The sequence below is a fragment of the Coregonus clupeaformis genome, chromosome 1 (genome assembly GCF_020615455.1).
Source record: "Coregonus clupeaformis isolate EN_2021a chromosome 1, ASM2061545v1, whole genome shotgun sequence".
Taxonomy (NCBI): domain Eukaryota; kingdom Metazoa; phylum Chordata; class Actinopteri; order Salmoniformes; family Salmonidae; genus Coregonus; species Coregonus clupeaformis.
In genome coordinates, this window is record NC_059192.1 from 61,198,946 (window position 1) to 61,219,739 (window position 20,794).

General features: G+C 39.5%; 1 protein-coding gene across 5 annotated transcripts in view; it reads left to right on the top strand.

The window, feature by feature from the left end:
* The window catches only part of LOC121571460 (protein bicaudal C homolog 1), a 116,243-nt gene extending 111,862 nt beyond the window's left edge, over positions 1 to 4,381 (top strand). For all 5 annotated transcript variants that reach the window (XM_041882930.2, XM_041882956.2, XM_041882949.2 and 2 more), the window contains exons 20-21: positions 908 to 1,022; positions 3,525 to 4,381. In XM_041882930.2, the coding sequence (XP_041738864.1) occupies positions 908 to 1,022; positions 3,525 to 3,652 (243 nt within the window). In that variant the 3' untranslated portion in view covers positions 3,653 to 4,381. The remainder of the gene's footprint in view (positions 1 to 907; positions 1,023 to 3,524) is intronic.
* Positions 4,382 to 20,794: the final 16,413 nt, after the last annotated feature.

Below are 20,794 nucleotides of genomic sequence, written 5' to 3' on the forward strand. Positions count from 1 at the left end.
AATGACTGTGGAAACACCTTTATGCACAAATATTGATATAATAACCATCATATCGATGTAGTCACGCAATTATATGTTGTGTGGTCCTCCCATTACGACTCGGGAAAGCATGTAGTTTATTAGGCTACAGATGAAATAAGTTATGATGAACTTCACAGGGTGGTGAATGTGCAAGGTGATAAGCTTGAAGCTCCTTTCCAAAAAAGAGATTACATGAATGTCCCAAAATGTAATTACAGTACTAACAGTAGCATAAATAGGCCTACTTCAATGTAAATGATCAACTGTTCACCTGTTAAATTCGACTGCATATTATAAACCGCGCTGCCTATGGGATTTCAAAACTTGAAATACATAATGCCCATCTATTTACTTGGCTACTAGGTCCTAGGAAATTAGATATGCGCGTTGTAATTTGTTGTATGGCTACTTCAGGAATATGAACTAATCACGGCCAGAAAAGTTGAGGAATAGATAGATTCCTATGTCTAATTGTTTTAGATTCTAAAAATAAAACATTGATTTTCGCTCTTCTCACTAATGGCAAATGGCTGCATTTTTGTTAATGTTTTCCTGTTTTTAGTTTTTTTTTATGAATAAGCTTGTCATCATATCACCCCAGCTTGCAATACAATATTTCAACTACTTACAGATGTGTGTACACATGGTCTTAAGTTTGCAGGGAGGTGAGCACATATTCACGTCAAGTAAAATTTTTATAAATGGCAACTTGTGTGTGAACTGGCACACCAACATTTTGGGCTATATTTTGTACGTACGCACAGTTTATAAATGAGGCCCCAGGTATTTTATGTTGCAAAGGGGGAATTTATTTTGTTATCCCAAAAATTGTATAGTGTGCAGTGACATGATAAAGATATTGACTGTACACATGCACTATTTTCAGATCGATCTCCAGACCTTCCTCACTCTTACAGACCAGGACCTGAAAGAGCTGGGCATCACCACATTTGGAGCACGCAGAAAAATGCTGCTTGCCATCTCCGGTGTGAATGACTATGGTAATGTCCAAACATTGTGTGTACTTGTGTATTTGTGTGAACCCAGTTCCAATGACATGTGGGAGATCCTGCTGGGCTGTATGTGCTGATAATAGCTCAGAAGTCTGTCAGAAGTGTTGAGGTGGCTGTCGGGCGTGCCAGAACCTCTCCTGATGGAGGCTGTGTGAAATGGTCTTCTATGCTTTTCATTAAACCTCTCATTTCTGGCCCTGCCATATGCCTGAGTATAGCCACGTACTTCCACTGACCCATAGCTGAACATTAATTACAATATCTACTGCCATCCATTGGTTTCAGTAGTCAGTGGTGCAAGTCGTGTTCCTCTTTTTGTCTGACATAGAGAAGCTCGGATCCTCTCATACTGTTCCAAGGCAATGAATGCCCCACATGTTTGTTGTGACATGAACTAATCCTTGTTTATAAATGCATGACTACCGGAGTAATACCTTTTCTCTGCCAGGAGAGAACATGATTCAGTCAGGTGGCATTTTGATTCATTGCATTCGGAAATTATTCAGACCCCTTGACTTTTCCCACATTTTGTTACAGCCTTATTTTAAAATGGATTAAATTGTTTTTTTTCCCTCATCAATCTACACACAATACCCCATAATGACAAAGCAAAAACAGGTTTTTAGACATTTTTGCAAACAGAAATACATTAATATTCACACCCTTTACTCAGTACTTTGTTGAAGCACCTTTGGCAGCGATTACAGCCTCGAGTCTTCTTTGGTATGACGCTACAAGCTTGGCACACCTGTATTTCGGGAGTTTTTCCCATTCTTCTCTGCAGATCCTCTCAAGCTCTGTCAGATTGGATGGGGAGCGTTGCTGCACAGCATGATGCTGCCTCCACCATGCTTCACCATAGGGATGGTGCAAAGTTTCCTCCAGACGTGAAGCTTGGCATTCAGGCGAAAGACTTCAATCTTGGTTTCATCAGACCAGAGAATCTTTTTTCTCATGGTCTCATAGCAAAGGGTCTGAATACTTATGTAAATAAGTGTGCAAACATTTCTAAAAACCTGTTTTTGCTTTGTCATTGTGGGATATTGTGTGTAGATTGATGAGGAAAAAATGTAATTTAATCCATTTTAGAATAAGGCTGTAATGTAACAAAATGTGGAAAAAGTCTGAATACCCTCCGAATGTACAAAACATGCTCTTTCCATGATAGACTGACCAGGTGAATCAGGTGAAAGCTATAATCACTTATTGACGTCACTTGTTAAATCCACTTCAATCAGTGTAGATGAAGGGGAGGAGACAGGTTAAAGAAGGATTTTTAAGCCTCGAGACAATTGAGACATGGATTGTGTATGTGTGCCATTCAGAGGGTGAATGGGCAAGACAAAATATTTAAGTACCTTTTACGGGGTATGGTAGTAGGTGCCAGGCGCACCGGTTTGTGTCAATAACTGCAACGCTGCTGGGTTTTTCACGCTCAACAGTTTCCTGTGTGTATCAAGAATGGTCCACCACCCAAAGGACATCCAGCCAACTTGACATAATTTTCGGAAGCATTGGAGTCAACATGGGCCAGCATCCCGGTGGAATGCTTTCAACACCTTGTGGAGTCCATGCCCCGACGAATTGAGTCTGTTCCGAGGGCAAAAGGGGGTGCAACTCAATATTAGGAAGGTATTCCTAATGTTTTGTACACTCAGTGTATATGTATTCCTTCAGTTTCTGGGATGTTACATTTATAACATGTTTTGTCCTTCATCTCATGTATGATGATTTCACGCTTTTGTGGTATTGTTAGAGTGAAGGGATCATATCTAGAAGGGATCATATTTAAGTCATAGTTTTGCTGCTTATTTTTGGAGTCTGTGTTATTGGTGCAGTAGGGGGTCACATTGAGGTTGGGAGAGGGAGTTAATCTGTGTTCTGTTGTGAGGAGAAGGGCTCAAGGCGAGAGTTAGTTCCACTGATGCGCTCTGTTGCAAAGCTCAGATCAGCTCTAATCTCTGTTGAAGGACTCTGAGGGCTCCAAAAGAGGAATACAATCCATTTCCCCCTTCTTTCTTTCCTAAAGGCAACCCCAACTCATTAAGGTCCACTTCCTGTATTTCTGCCAGTAAAAATAGCAACTTTGGAGCTACCAGTCTCAATTATCATATGTCAGGTTTTTGCTGACAGAGGATGATGATTCAGCCATCAAATGAATAAGAGATGCTGGACCGTTTTATTGACACATTTTGAAATAATTGTGTCCAATTAGTTTGGTGATCTGCCTGGCAAACCCATGGGTCACAAAGAGGGATCTTGTTGATATGAGCTGTTCTCATTCTTCATTGGCTATTTGAAGCACATTTTCCTGCCATTGTTGATTTAAGTCTTGACTGTATCGGAACACCAATAAACAGTAATTTCCCTTTATATGGATTACAGTTTGAATTGACTTGTCGGAGTGGAAAAACATAGTATGTTATTGAACATTTATATCTGTAAGAATTGCAATTGATATGCAGTATTGTGTTCTTTTGTCTTTTTCAGAACTGAACAAGAACCGAAGGAAGCTGTTTGAGGCTCCTATCAGGTCCTCCTTCCTGGAAGGGGGAGCCAGCGGTCGTCTGTCTCGTCAGTTCCACGCTGACATGGCCAGTGTCAGTGGCCGGTGGTAGAGCTCCACTCCACCAGGACCTAACACAACAGAGAACCAGTCTTCAGTGCCTCTCTTTGGGCTTCTGTAGGCCAGTCTACAGCCTCTCTGGGTCTGACCAATGACTATTCAACTCTTTTTTTTAAAGGCCATAACAAAAAGCCATAGTTTAACCAGAAGTGCCAAAAAAGAGAAGAGACATCTCATTGGTATAGAAAGTCCAGTGTTCACTCCACATAGTGCTTAGATGTTTCTGTGGAGTAATCTACGCATGAAGGGTATTTTACTAGTTATGAAGGACAGGTACTGCCCAGTAGTTGTCCATTTTTGTTAAAGGGAACAGGCCAAATGATTAGTACAAAATAATTACATTGATACCATCTGCATTCGTAGTATGCTGTTGTATCAATGACATGCACTTTAACAATACTAGACTTTTGCCTGTGAAAGCCTGATTCCTCATTGGAATACCTATGCATTTTGTATTAACTCAAAGCACAGATGTATTTGTACCAAGCCAAATGTACGCACTTATTGAGATGGAGAAATTAAGTTCAAAGGTCAAAGTGAGATCATTGACTAAACGCAGAACCTAGAGCAATGACCTTTGACCCCTCATTGTTTTGATTGATTGACATTCCACGAAGGTCAGTGTTGTATCCACCAGCAGCTGCTGCAGTTGGGATGCAGTCTGTCTGTATGTCATACACTACCGGTCAAAAGTTGTAGAACACCTACTCATTCAAGGGTTTTTCATAATTTTTACTATTTTCTATATTGTAGAATAAGAGTGAAGACATCAGAACTATGAAATAACACATATGGAATCATGTAGTAACCAAAAAAGTGTTAAACAAATCAAAATATATTTTATATTTGAGATTCTTCAAATAGCCACCCTTTGCCTTGATGACAGCTTTGCACACTCTTGCCATTCTCTCAACAAGTTTCACCTGGAATGCTTTTCCAACAGTCTTGAAGGAGTTCCCATATATGCTGAGCACTTGTTGGCTGCTTTTCCTTCACTCTGCAGTCTGACTCATCCCAAACCATCTCAATTTGGTTGAGGTCGGGGGATTGTGGAGGCCAGGTCATCTGATGCAGCACTCTCACAAAGACACGGCGGTTGGAACCAAAAATCTCAAAATGGGACTCTAGACCAAAGCACACATTTCTACCGGTCTAATGTCCATTGCTCGTGTTTCTTGGCCCAAGCAAGTCTCTTCTTCTTATTGGTGTCCTTTAGTAGTGGTTTCTTTGCAGCAATTCGACCATGAAGGCCTGATTCACACAGTCTCCTCTGAACAGTTGATGTTGAGATGTGTCTGTTACTTGAACTCTGTGAAGCATTTATTTGGGCTGCAATTTCTGAGGCTGGTAACTCTAATGAACTTATCCTCTGCAGCAGAGGTAACTCTGGGTCTTCCATTCCTGTGGCAGTCCTCATGAGAACCAGTTTCATCATAGCGCTTGATGGTTTTTGCGACTGCACTTGAAGAAACTTTCAAAGTTCTTGAAATGTTCCATATTGACTGACTTTCATGTCTTAAAGTAATGATGGACTGTTGTTTCTCTTTGCTTATTTGAGCTGTTCTTGCCATAATATGGACTTGGTCTTTTACAAATGAGGGCTATCTTCTGTATACCACCCCTACCTTGTCACAACACAACTGATTGGCTCAAACGCATTAAGAAGGAAAGAAATTCCACAGATTAACTTTTAAGAAGGCACACCTGTTAATTTAAATGCATTCCAGGTAACTTCCTCATGAAGCTGGTTGAGAGAATGCTAGGAGTGTGCAAAGCTGTCATTAAGGCAAAGGGTGGCTATTTGAAGAATCTGAAATATGAAATATATTTTGATTTGTGTAACACTTTTGTGGTTACTACATGATTCCATATGTGTTATTTCATAGTATTGATGTCTTCACAATTTTTCTACAATGTAGAAAATAGTAAAAATAAAGAAAAACCCTTATGAATGAGTAGGTGGTCCAAAACTTTTGACCAGTAATGTATGTATTTAGTAAAATATTATTGTTTATTCACAGTATGATTTATTTTGTATCTTTTTGGGGTAATAATCAGTTCCATGTATTTTTTGTAATGTTTTCATTACTTTATACATTCATGAATGAGTATCTGTGGTTTCTAATTAGTTTATTATTAGTCTCTTTGATAATTACCTTTACCCAATCATCTTTGGAGCCGTCAGGCTGTGCCATGAGACTGCAGCAGAGAAAGAGAGCAGTCTGTCAAAACAGTAGGCCCTTCTCTCTGATACTGTTTGCTGGCCTCCTGTGGTTTTCTTAGTCATTGTCATTATGTCTCCTGTAGTCACGTCAATGGTCTTTGTCAGTTAGCCTTTCTGTGGTCTCTTTTCTATGTGTTGAATCCCACTATGTGTTCCTCTATCTATTCAGGAGACCTGTAATTATTTCCAGACTGTGTGCTTTTATCTTTCCTTACACTTTAACCGCTTTTAGAGCTGCGGACAGAGAAGCAACCTACTACAATGTAGAATGCCTCCTCACTACTACAGTATAGAATGCCTTTACTTCTCTCTCTAAGTTGCTCAGCAGGGAATTGTTTCTATTAGAATATTGCTATTTGGACTGACACTACCTCTCACCTAGGAGGTACCTCACACCATAGGTGTAAACTCAACTTTATTTCATATGACAGCCCCTAGCCTAGACACATTTCTACGTTTACCAAGATTGTTTCCTCATAACATGTATTCTACCTTAAATTAAGAATAGTGGAAATATACCATTTTCAGTATCAGTTGTGCAATCAGATATCTGGGATTCTTGTAAAGCTATATTTGAAGTAACATGATTATGTGTGCAGTGGTGCTGCTTATCATCAAAGGATGGAGTCACTCTGATCTCTGTATTATGTAAAACAGTATTCTCATACCCTTTTATTAATTTTGTCTGACTCTGGAATGTTTTTGCTGTAACTATTTTAGATTGAACCCCCATATTAAGCCTGGAAGTTGATAGTCTTCGTGCATTCTATCACATAGACTGTTAGTTTGAAGTACAAACTCTTCATTTGCAGAATGTTTGTTGGTAGATGGTACAGTATTTGACGGACAATGCAGTGAACTGTATGTAGAGCCCAAAATGAAAAGCTAAATTACAGAATGTTGAAGTAGATATAGAGAGAATAGTGAGAACATTTCAAAGCAACTTACATGCCAAAACTTTGTTTCCACACAACAGCAATATCACTGACAGCAGAAGTCTTAGCATCGACCATTCTGTAATCACGCACAGAGAGAAGTCACTTGTTTTTCTTTTTGCATGCTTTCTCTCATGAAGATCTGTTGCATCATGTGTTTACGCTATACCACTTTCCTAACTGATTTGAGCCATTCTCAATGTCCATGTTGGATCAATAAGATATCCTGACATGGTTGTCATTTCTGACCAGTAGTGTTGTCATCATTATTTTTTTATCTTAGAGATCGGATATTAAAAGGGATTTGTTATTCCACAAAAGGTATGGGTTATGTTCAACCCTTTATCATGGTACTATATTGAAGCTGTTCAGCATTGATTATGTCAGTGCAGTTATGTTGAGGCATGTACCTACCCTGCAGACCAGACAATGTTTGTTTTTGCTTCTGTAAAGTTAGGCCTGCGGTCATTGTGTGCTTGGAGGGTAATAGAGATGTTGTCTGTGAAATGAATGTTGTTACAGTGAAAATTAAATTTTTACATTTTAGTCATTTAGCAGACGCTCTTATCCAGAGCAATTTACAGTTAGTGAGTGCATACATTTTTCATACTGGCCCCCCGTGGGAAACGAACCCACAACCCTGGCATTGCAAGCGCCATGCTCTACCAACTGAGCTACAGGGGATCCTATTATTTATCCTATTAATTATTGATGCCTTTTATCTGGTTTAATGAAGGGAGTCATTTGCAATCAAAGTTTACCACCAGCCTCCCTGTCCCTACACTTATTATGTCTTAAATGTTTGTGTTTAGTCCTTGTTATTCCCAGAGGGATACATTTGAAGGGGTCTACTTTATACTGAGTTAGATCAAATGGTACAACATTTATAATGAATGTAAACCACTAAGGAATTTATGTATGTTTTGCCTCGCTTTTGTATCCTGTGCAGCCATGCTTGTTGTTAGCAGTATATCTCCAGTTTTGTGTGAGAGAAAGGTACAGTTCCAAAAAAGGTTATACCGAAGAATTTAAAGAGGAACATTGCCTTTTGCCTGTGGCTTTTGTTGATACGATTATTGAGAGGGACATTGTTTTAGCTATGATGTTATATCTGTAAATATAGTACAGATAAAAGTTGTGTTTTGGAGGAGTTATCAAATGAGCAAAAAAGTTTGTTCAAAACATTGAAGTGTTATTACAAAGGTAATAAATGTATGCAGTAAGATGTTTCCTTTTGTTTTTGTTCATAGCACATACATTTGACTATTACAGTGAGTAATAATATTCAGTGCAAAAGTGTGAAGAGTGAAATTGATAGAACACTCTGGTAACCATTGCTAAGAGAGCCTGTGTGAGACCCACACGCTCCGATAATCTGGAATATAAATCCAGTTCTTGATGTCCGATTGGTGGCAGAGCTGACATGTCCACTAATCCCCAGAGGCAGAATCTACTCTATCTAATCCCAGAGAATGAATCCACTCCATAGAGGAATCACACTAACACTAACCCATACCAACCATCCTGCCTGCATTGACACAATACTGAACACGGACGCTGTACTGTTATCTTTCCACTGTATCTGCCCCTCCTCTCTCTTTCCCTCTCTTCCCTCAGATGCCCTGAAGAGAGGATGGATGGAGCGAGGCACCAGCTGGCAAATGTAATCCAGTCCTGTGTAATAGTGACCCTAGGGTCAGCGGGGCACAGAGGGTAGCTACGTGTTCTGCTGAATGCATCATCCTTCCACTCAGGTCACAGCTACATACCCTTTACCTTTTTCACTTTGACAAGCTATTGTATTTCTCTCTCTCACTCCAACTGATGTGTGATGAGCTCTGGCGTAAAATGTCTGCCATGGCATTACCCAGGTGGGTGCTACACATTGGTGATGGATGGGGGGAGTTTCTGCTGCATGCAATGTAAAGCCCTACCAGCACCTGGTGAAAAACCACTATGTAAATCCAATCCATTATTGACTGGATGTTTAAGTGTTTATCTCCTCCAAGAGGTACAACAGTAACAAAAATATCTCCACTAGGCCTACCAGTATATAGAGCTCAATTACAACAAAGCATTTATTTGAATAATTCAGCCTTAGTGGTTATTATTAGAACATGCTCCTTTAATTTATTAGGCTTTTACAGAAAATTGCTTTTGGAGGAAATAGTAGTTCCTAGTTTTATGGTGTGAACATTTCAAATTCTTGGATGTAGGACTATGTTTCATGTAGGCTTATTTATGGTATATCTTATTTAGCTTACAGAGTTATTTTATTATTTTATTTCATTATATGAGGCTGTAACATTTTCTGAGGCCCATTGCACTTTCCCACAGCAGATTTATGGTCTCTGATGTAGAAATCTTTCATCCAATGCAAATGGATCTTCTCCTTTGACAGCAGAAACAGGTGGCCTCCTTTAACTGTTTTCTAAAGCATAGTGTGTAGACTGTAATTCCCCTCATTATCTCAGAGCATCATTATCTGAATAGGAGCCCTGCTGGGGAGAGAAAGCTGAATGTTTATGTTACACAACATAACACTGCATTTTATGTTAATCTATAGTTCATGTCCAATGGATGTGGTGGGAAGATGAAATATCTCCTGGAATTGTTACACTGTTTGAAATAAGTTATTTCAATAACATTAGAGAAATGTTTTCTCTGTCCTGTAAACAGTGCTGCCCTTTTGACATCAACGAAGACGGTGTGATGGTATCTAAAAATAAGAGTAAAAAAGATGGCATCCAAAAATTGTTTATCCTCCCCTGCAAATGTCACGAGGATGGTTCCAGACAGGGAAGGCTTTCCAGGCAGTGTCATCACCTCACCGCTTGTCACCTTAGTAGCTTCACTCTTTTAATGTATGACTTTTGTAGAAATACTCTGGACTTTCTGTGCAACTTCATGACAATGCATTGATTGAAATTGAAATGGTATTGACTTCGACCCTGGTCTCTACAGTATATTGCTTTTGAGAGGTTTCATTTTTTAGAACACTCATACCTGTTCTTTTGGGCAGCTGCCACATGAATGAAATGTATATCTAAAATTAAATCTTCAGTCAATCATAGAGTATGACATAATGGAGCAGCAGAATGTATTTCTTTGTGTGAAAATGTATATTTTAAGTGCTGTTTCAAAGCGAGAGACTGCTACTGCTAGTCCTACAATAGCGTCACAGAATAAACCATGGAGACTAAAAGGTATTTAATTACAAACTAACCATGTGTACAATGAACCCACTGGCCCTTAACAGCAGCAATCCCACATCCGTACTCTAACAGGCAAACAACCCTGGAAGGTGTGGATGAGAAAGGATATGGTTATTTGTGTGGTGTTAACTTGACGTATCATATATACACTGTAGTCTGTATAGCAGGCTATATAGTGGATTTTAATATTAGTTACATAATTATTATAATTTATTTTTATTTTTTTACAAAATTCCCAGAATTCTTAGAGCAGATAATCAGATTTGGCCATGATATTGTTTAGTCAGAACATTACAAGCACACTTGGCTTCACAGAGGTCTGAACACTTTGAAATCACTGTATGTTACGCAACCGTGCTTTCTCTGATTCTATCCTCATCAGCTCTGGCTCACAAAGTCATTATGTCAGTGTCTAAGGTCACATTTATTTAGTTTACATTTAATTTAGTTTAATCAAGACCGTCATAGCACATTTCAGACATGGAAAGCAAAGCATTGTGCTTCACAGGAAAAAACTAATAAATAACAATAAATAAAAACTGAAATATTTAGTACACAACAAACATAAGAGGATAAAAAACAAAATAATAAAAAAAAACTGAACGATTAAAAACACCCTAAGGAAAAGCAAAGCTAAAAATGTATGTTTTAAGATCTCTTTTAAATATGTCCACAGTTTCGGCCCCCCTCAGGTTTTCTGGCAGGCTATTCCAGAGGCTGGGGGCATAATAACTAATGGCTACTTCTATGCCTCTTGGTCCTAGGCTTTGGAAGCATTAAAAGGCCAGTACCAGAGGACCTGAGGGACCTACTGGGTACATAACTTAAAAGCATGTCTGACGTATTGGGGTGCATTAATTCTAAAACTCACAGGCAGCTAGTGCAGAGAACTTAAAACCAGTGTAATGTGTGCTCTCTGTCTGGTCTTGGTCAGTACCCGTGCTGCAGCATTCTGCATGTTTTGCAGTTGACCAATGGCTTTCTTGGGTAGTTCAGACAGGAGAGCATTACAGTAGTCAACCCTAATTGTAATAAAAGCATGGATGAGTCTCTCTGTTTCAGTCTGAGAGAGAAATGGCCTCACCTTGGTAATGTTCCTCATGTGGTAAAAAGCTATTTTGGTCACATTCCTAATGTGTGATTCGAAATTGAGTTCAGAATCTAAAATAACACCTAGGTTTTACCTGGTGTTTTATCTTTGCTGCTCGTTAATTAAAATGTGTGGGTGGATTCTCTCTCTGTGCTTTGGCTCCAATAATAAGTACCTCGGTCTTGTCTTGATTTAGCTGGAGGAAGTTGTGAGCCATCCAAGTATTTAAATCACTAATACAGTCTAATCATTTATCTGTGGAGCTAAAATCCTCTGATGACACATTTACGCTCTTATCCAGAGCAATTTGGGTTAAGTGCCTTGCTTAAGGGCACATCTGCATATTTTTCACCTAGTTGGCTCAGGGATTTGAACCAGCGACTTTTTGGTTACTGGCCCAACGCTCTTAACTGCTAGGCTGACTACCTGCCGCCACAGAAATGTAAAGTTGTATATCGTCTGTGTAGCAGTGAAAATCAATGCCGTGCTTTCTGATAAAGGGTAACATATACACTACCGGTCAAAAGTTTTAGGACACCTACTCATTCAAGGGTTTTTCTTTATTTTGACTATTTTCTACATTGTAGAATAATAGTGAAGACATCAAAACTATGAAATAACACATATGGAATCATGTAGTAACCAAAAAAGTTTGAGATTCTTCAAATAGCCACCCTTTGCCTTGATGACAGCTTTGCACACTCTTGGCATTCTCTCAACAAGCTTCACCTGGAATACTTTTCCAACAGTCTTGAAGGAGTTCCCACATATGCTGAGCACTTGTTGGCTGCTTTTCCTTCACTCTGTTGTCCGACTCATCCCAAACCGTCTCAATTTGGATTGTGGAGGCCAGGTCATCTGATGCAGCACTCCATCACTCTCCTTCTTGGGAAAATAGCCCTTACACAGCCTGGAGGTGTGTTGGGTCATTGTTCTGTTGAGAAACAAATGATAGTCCCACTAACCCCAAACCAGATGGGATGGCGTATCGCTGCAGAATGCTGTGGTAGCCATGCTGGTTAAGTGTGCCTTGAATTCTAAATAAATCACAGACAGTGTCACCTGCAAAGCACCCCACACCATAAAACCTCCTCCTCCATGCTTTACGGTGGGAAATACACATGCGGCGATCATCCGTTCACCCACACCGCACCTCACAAAGACAAGGCGGTTGGAACCAAAAATCTCCAATATGGACTCCAGACCAAAGCACAAATGTCCACTGGTCTAATCTCCATTGCTCATGTTTCTTGGCCCAAGCAAGTCTCTTCTTCTTATTGGTGTCCTTTTAGTAGTGGTTTCTTTTTTTTGTTCTTTTTTTTTGGTAGATCAGCTTTAATATTGCAGATAGATTGTAACTTCCATCAATGTAATTGTCTGCATCACTTCCAATCCCCCATATGTTTTTTTTTTCTCGCAAATATAAATATATATGTATATACAGTGGGGAGAACAAGTATTTGATACACTGCCGATTTTGCAGGTTTTCCTACTTACAAAGCATGTAGAGGTCTGTAATTTGTATCATAGGTACACTTCAACTGACATAAGTATTTGATCACCTACCAACCAGTAAGAATTCCGGCTCTCACAGACCTGTTAGTTTTTCTTTAAGAAGCCCTCCTGTTCTCCACTCATTACCTGTATTAACTGCACCTGTTTGAACTCGTTACCTGTATAAAATACACCTGTCCACACACTCAATCAAACAGACTCCAACCTCTCCACAATGGCCAAGACCAGAGAGCTGTGTAAGGACATCAGGGATAAAATTGTAGACCTGCACAAGGCTGGGATGGGCCACAGGACAATAGGCAAGCAGCTTGGTGAGAAGGCAACAACTGTTGGCGCAATTATTAGAAAATGGAAGAAGTTCAAGATGACGGTCAATCACCCTCGGTCTGGGGCTCCATGCAAGAGCTCACCTCGTGGGGCATCAATGATCATGAGGAAGGTGAGGGATCAGCCCAGAACTACACGGCAGGACCTGGTCAATGACCTGAAGAGAGCTGGGACCACAGTCTCAAAGAAAACCATTAGTAACACACTCCGCCGTCATGGATTAAAATCCTGCAGCGCACGCAAGGTCCCCCTGCTCAAGCCAGCGCATGTCCAGGCCCGTCTGATGTTTGCCAATGACCATCTGGATGATCCAGAGGAGGAATGGGAAGAGCTTTGTAAATAGGTGTTTGGAAGAAGAAGGATGAGTACAACCCCAAGAACACCATCCCAACCGTGAAGCATGGAGGTGGAAACATCATTCTTTGGGGATGCTTTTCTGCAAAGTGGACAGGACGACTGCACCGTATTGAGGGGAGGATGGATGGGGCCATGTATCGCGAGATCTTGGCCAACAACCTCCTTCCCTCAGTAAGAGCATTGAAGATGGGTCGTGGCTGGGTCTTCCAGCATGACAACGACCCGAAACACACAGCCAGGGCAACTAAGGATTGGCTCCGTAAGAAGCATCTCAAGGTCCTGGAGTGGCCTAGCCAGTCTCCAGACCTGAACCCAATAGAAAATCTTTGGAGGGAGCTGAAAGTCCGTATTGCCCAGCGACAGCCCCGAAACCTGAAGGATCTGGAGAAGGTCTGTATGGAGGAGTGGGCCAAAATCCCTGCTGCAGTGTGTGCAAACCTGGTCAAGACCTACAGGAAACGTATGATCTCTGTAATTGCAAACAAAGGTTTCTGTACCAAATATTAAGTTCTGCTTTTCTGATGTATCAAATACTTATGTCATGCAATAAAATGCAAATGATTTACTTAAAAATCATGCAATGTGATTTTCTGGATTTTTATTTTAGATTCTGTCTCTCACAGTTGAAGTGTACCTATGATAAAAATTACAGACCTCTACATGCTTTGTAAGTAGGAAAACCTGCAAAATCGGCAGTGTATCAAATACTTGTTCTCCCCACTGTATGTATGTATGTATATGTGTATATATTAGGGCTGTCAAAAATAGCGCGTTAACGACGTTAATTAGTTGTTTGCTGTTAATTACGTCAATTTTTTTAACGCATTTCACGCATGCGCAGTGTGACAAATTATTCAGGTCAGGAAAGTGGTTGGGAGCTAGAGGCGAGATGGAGCAAGGTGAGCCTATTGACGGATACAAATATAAAAAGAATGATGATGGTACAGTTAACAAGTACAAGGTTATTTGCAAGATTTGTAAGAAGGAGTTTCAATTTCACCGGAGCTGTTCAAGCTTGAAGTACCATGTCAACGCCAAACATGCGTTTGCTGGGCCGTCAGATTCAGCAAGTGGTTTGCGCCAGACCACGCTGAATGTTTGCAGGCAATTAACAAAATCAACCTCAGATAATTTGACCAACACAATAGCAAAATGGATTGCAAAGGATTGTAGACCCATTAGCATTGTAGAAGACTCAGGTTTCCTTGATGTTTTGCAAGTGGCGTCTCAAGACTCATTCTATAAGCCACCGTCAAGAGCCACAGTTATGAAGAAAATCCACGAGCTCTATGAAAACGAAAAAGAAAAAAGGAAAGAGGTCTTGGCTCAAGTAAATCATATCGCCCTGACAGGAGACCATTGGACATCAGTGAGTAACAACAATTACCTCGGAGTAACTGCACATTTAATCAGTGACACGTGGGAACTGAAGTCTTTTGCGCTGACTATATTAAAAACTGAGGAGCGTCATTTTGCGGAGGCTTGTAAAGAACAGTTCCTGTCTGTTGCACGTGAGCGGGACATCGTATGCATTTCAGAAAAAAAATGGTTAGGATTCAGGTGTAATTGCAAATAGTGATTAATCATGATTAATCCACTGAAAATTCTGATTAATTTGATTAAAAATTTTAATCATTTGACAGCCCTAGATATATATATATATATATATATATATATATATATATATATATACGTAAATTGAAAATAAACTTTTTTGCTAGAAGTATTATTATATTATTGATCGATTGACTATGACTTTTCAGATCACCCAGTAGTGCTATCTGCAGGGTTAGCTCCAGGTAAATATTGCAATCCTTCAGCCATTCCTGGATCTGTGACCAAAAACAAGCCACCAATGGACAGTGCCAAAACAGATGATCTAATGATTCTGTCTCTTCGCAGCAAAATCTGCAGAGCTGGGAAGATTGCATCCCCCATATAAATAACATTCTATTGGTCGCAAGAATTTTGATTAATAGTTTAAATAGAAAAATTCAAAGTTTTGAATCCGGCGTTGTTTTGCATATCAGTTCATAAACACTGTGCCATGGAATTGGTACGTGAAAAATCTCTTCCCAACTATTTTGCAATCTATATGGGACGGCTGTCAATCCTTTGGTCCTTAAATGAAACTGGTATACTTTTTTATTTATCACAATTTTCTTTAACCAATTATGTTCTTCAATGCAGGGCCGACAGACAAGTTCCTTACTTTTTCCCCCTTCCACTTTCCTCTTCAATTTCTGCGGGAATGCTGCAATTACTTGGTTGTAATTTTGGGTAGAGCAGACATTTCCATATGTTTTGTTAGCTGCATGTGCAACATAACTCCTCCAGTCCTACCTATAATATCATTTACGAAGATTATACATTTATTTATTTTTAATTCAAAGAATGCTGGCTTTTTTATCAATTAGTATATTTGAATTTAACCACAATATTTGTTGCATTATTTGTTCTGTAGTTTCTGGAGGATTACATTGAAATTGCAACCAACTTTCTATGGCTTGTTTTAGAAATGGTGATATTTGGGAGATTATTTCCTTTTCAAATAACTGAAAGTGAGAGGTTGTAATCTGAATAAAGGGAAAAAGGCCATTCTTGAACATGGGGTGAGACAATCTTACTAATTTGCTAGAGAACCAGTTCGGATTTAAGTATAACTTTTGTATGACTGAAGCTTTTAGTGATTATAAATTATTTATATAAATAGGCCCATTTAATTTTGTCTGGCTTGCCGTTCCAAATAAAATTGAATATTTTTGTCTCATATAATTTATAAAACTGTTTGCTAGGTGTAGGCAAGACCATAAGCAAATAGGTGAACTGGGATAATACTAAAGAGTTAATCAGGGTGATTTTTCCACAAATAGACAGGTACAGTGAGGGAAAAAAGTATTTGATCCCCTGCTTATTTTGTACGTTTGCCCACTGACAAAGAAATGATCAGTCTATAATTTGAATGGTAGGTTTATTTGAACAGTGAGAGACAGAATAACAACAAAAAAATCCAGAAAAACGCATGTAAAAAATGTTATAAATTGATTTGCATTTTAAGGAGGGAAATAAGTATTTGACCCCCTCTCAATCAGAATGATTTCTGGCTCCCAGGTGTCTTTTATACAGGTAACGAGCTGAGATTAGGAGCACACTCTTAAAGGGAGTGCTCCTAATCTCAGTTTGTTACCTGTATAAAAGACACCTGTCCACAGAAGCAATCAATCAATCAGATTCCAAACTCTCCACCATGGCCAAGACCAAAGAGCTCTCCAAGGATGTCAGGGACAAGATTGTAGACCTACACAAGGCTGGAATGGGCTACAAGACCATCGCCAAGCAGCTTGGTGAGAAGGTGACAACAGTTGGTGCGATTATTCGCAAATAGAAGAAACACAAAATAACTGTCAATCTCCCTCTGCCTGGGGCTCCATGCAAGATCTCACCTCGTGGAGTTGCAATGACCATGAGAACGGTGAGGAATCAGCCCAGACCTACACGGGAGGATCTTGTCAATGATCTCAAGGCAGCTGGGATCATAGTCACCAAGAAAACAATTGGTAACACACTACGCTGTGAAAGACTGAAATCCTGCCGGTCTGAAGTTTGCCAATGAACATCTGAATGATTCAGAGGAGAACTGGGTGAAAGTGTTGTGGTCAGATGATATCAAAATTGAGCTCTTTGGCATCAACTCAACTCGCCGTGTTTGGAGGAGGAGGAATGCTGCCTATGACCCCAAGAACACCATCCCCACCGTCAAACATGGAAGTGGTAACATTATGCTTTGGGGGTGTTTTTCTGCTAAGGGGACAGGACAACTTCACCGCATCAAAGGGACGATGGACAGGGCCATGTACCGTCAAATCTTGGGTGAGAACCTCCTTCCCTCAGCCAGGGCATTGAAAATGGGTCGTGGATGGGTATTCCAGCATGACCCCAAACACACGGGCAAGGCAACAAAGGAGTGGCTCAAGAAGAAGCAAATTAAGGTCCTGGAGTGGCCTAGCCAGTCTCCAGACCTTAATCCCATAGAAAATCTGTGGAGGGAGCTGAAGGTTCGAGTTGCCAAACGTCAGCCTCGAAACCTTAATGACTTGGAGAAGATCTGCAAAGAGGAGTGGGACAAAATCCCTCCTGAGATGTGTGCAAACCTGGTGGTATTTTGTTTAGACATGTAGCTAAACAATTAACCATAATCCCAACCCATACGGTACCAGTGTTGTAAAGTACTTAAGTAAAAATACTTTAAAGTACCACTTATGTCGTTTTTTTTAGTATCTGTACTTTACTTTACTACTTTTACTTCACTACATTCCTAAAGAAAATAATGTACTTTTTACTCCATACATTTTCCCTAACACCCAAAGTTACTCGTTACATTTTGAGTGCTTAGCAGCACAGGAAAATGGTCCAATTCTCACACTTATCAAGAGAACCTCCCTGTTCATCCCTACTGCCTCTGATCTGGCGGACTTACTAAACACAAATGCTTTATTTGTAAATGATGTCTGAGTGTTGGAGTGTGCCCCTGGCTATCCATAAATAAATAAAACAAGAAAATTGGTTGGTTGGCTTAATATAAGGAATAAGAAATTATTTATTATTTTACTTTTACATTTGATACTTAAGTATATTTTAGCAATTACATTTACTTTTGATACTTAAGTAAATTTAAAACCAAATACTTTTAGACTTTTACTCAAGTACTATTTTACTGGGTGAAACTTTTACTTGAGTCATTTTCTATTAAGGTATCTTTACTTTTACTCAAGTATGACAATGGAGTACTTTTTCCACCACTGTACAGTACAAAACAGATTGTCATAGCTAGCCATCATGCATGAAATGCTGTAGTATGAGTCTGTAGTTAGCTAAAGCTAACCAACTAGGTTCAATGTTAGCTGGGTTGAGATCTGGTGAATGAGACACTCATACAGTACACACACACACACACACACACACACACACACACACACACACACCCTTTAAACACCCTACAGTCCTTTGAGACCCCTCTTTCAAAGTCACTGAGATCTCTTCTTCTAGCCATGGTAGCAAATATAATGGGCAACTGGGCATTTTTGTACATGACGCTAAGCATGCACTGTAAAACAAAACATCTAGTTGATTCAACTAATTATTATATAGTAACTGGTTCCACAGCCTTTTTTTGTTTACTAAAGTTTTTGATCAAAGTGTTAACTGAGCGTAACATTTTTAGTTGGCCCAAATTTAGTAAAAACATTAGGGACACCAACACATATTCAAAAGTGCTTTTAACATACAAATTTTCAACTTATATATTTGACACACGGTTACATTGTGCATGTTCATTTCTACAGTAACTATTATCCAACATGTCCTCACCTGGGATTTGAACTCACAACCTCTTGGTTCACAGCATTCCTATCTTACTGCTACACCACCATGTCTGTATCAATGACTGATTTCACCTCTATTCCTATACTTTGCACTTCACAGTAAATCTCAGCTCTGTTAAAAGTGCACTCAAGAAAAACGTTTATTTATCTTAGTGATTAAGGAGTAACATTAAAACTGAAATCCCTAAAACAAGTAAATAAGAACATTGAATGATAAGAGAATAGTCAGATTAACTGATAATTTACACAGACATGGTGGCATAGCAGGAAGATGGGAATGCCGTGAACCAAGACGTTGTTCAAATCCCAGTTAGTTGAATAATAATTACTGTATACATGCACAATGTCAATGTGTATCAAATATGTATGTTGAAAATATTGTATGTTAAAAGCACTTTGTGGGTGTCCCTAACCAAAAAGATTAAATTCAGGTAACACTTTGACTGAAAAGTTGAGTAAACAAAAAAAGGCTGTGAAACCAGTTACTAAATAATTATTAGATGAATCAACTAGATTTGTTAATCGAAACCTTAATGACTTGGAGAAGATCTGCAAAGAGGAGTGGAACAAAATTCCTCCTGAGATGTGTGCAAACCTGGTGGCCAACTACAAGAAACGTCTGACCTCTGTGATTGCCAACAAGGGTTTTGCCACCAAGTACTAAGTCATGTTTTGCAGAGGGGTCAAATACTTATTTCCCTCATTAAAATGCAAATCAATTTATAACATTTTTGACATGCGTTTTTCTGGATGTTTTTGTTGTTATTCTGTCTCTCACTGTTCAAATAAACATACTATAAAAATTATAGACTGATCATTTCTTTGTCAGTGGGCAAATGTACAAAATCAGCAGGGATCAAATACTTTTTTCCTTCACTGTAGGTGATAATAGTATGACATCTTCCTTGAATCTGTCTTGTTATGCTTATTTATCAATTAGAATTATTAGATTTCCACTCATAACTTGGATGGAATGACCAAGTCTTGATGAGCTGGCTCTGGTAACTCTCTCACTTTGTGCATGGCAATTAATCCAACAACAGCACAGACCGAGCTCAATGCAATTCAAAGTCAAGCTCCATTTCACTCACTGAGACACGCACACACACACCCTTGAGACGAACTGTGTTGGTAAACTGTAATGGTGCTTTAAAAACAACTGGGAACTCTGAAAAAAAACGAGGTCAAATCATGACATCTGTCATCTTACAGTCGGAAAGTCGGAGCTCTAGAAAGAGGCCAGAGTTCCCGGCTTGAAATTCCGAGTTGGATAACCGTTCAAAACTATTTTTCTCAGTCAGAGCTAGTTTTTTTTTCAAAGTTCCCAGTTGTCTTGAACACACAAATGTATTTTTCTTTTGTTTTGACTTGCCGAGTCTCTCCCTTTTCCCCCTGTATGGTTTCTCCTCTCTCTCCTTCAATCTGTCACCTTGGTCACACATGGGCTCTGTGATCTAAGTGCAACAGAGTGAGCAATATGAGGAAACTACCAATACAGTATGAAGACATGACACACACACAAATGGGCTGTGTTCCGCATCTGTGCACTTAGTAAGAGCCTTTGCTATGAGAAGAGAGGGGGAGGGGAGAAATGGACTGGTATGGCCACAGATCAGTGTGGAAGGCGCAGCGGCATCCCCTCCCGTAGCAGGCTCTGATGCTAACGCAGGGTGACTCCCCCTAGGGGTGCGCATGGGTGGGGGAGGAGGGATGCAGAATCAGTCATCCTCATCTTCCTCCTCCCTAGAACCAGATAAGCACAGAGATAATGCTCAAATTGTAAGTGAGGAAAATGATAGAGGTAATAATCATGTTATAAATTATATAATCTATATTCCTGTTAGTTATCTAGTAGAGGTTATATAGGTTATAATGGCTGTTTGATGACTGTAGATGGCTTACCTCTTGGTTAATTACATTAAATTGTACTGTAAACAGACCATCCAAAACAGATGCCGTCTTAATCCGTTTTCTCTGTTAATCAAAGCACTGCAATAACACAACAGGGGATTATTACCAATTGTGTCTCTCAAACACTGGCCTGATATAACACTGTGGGCAAACACACACAGAAACAACTAATGTTGCCT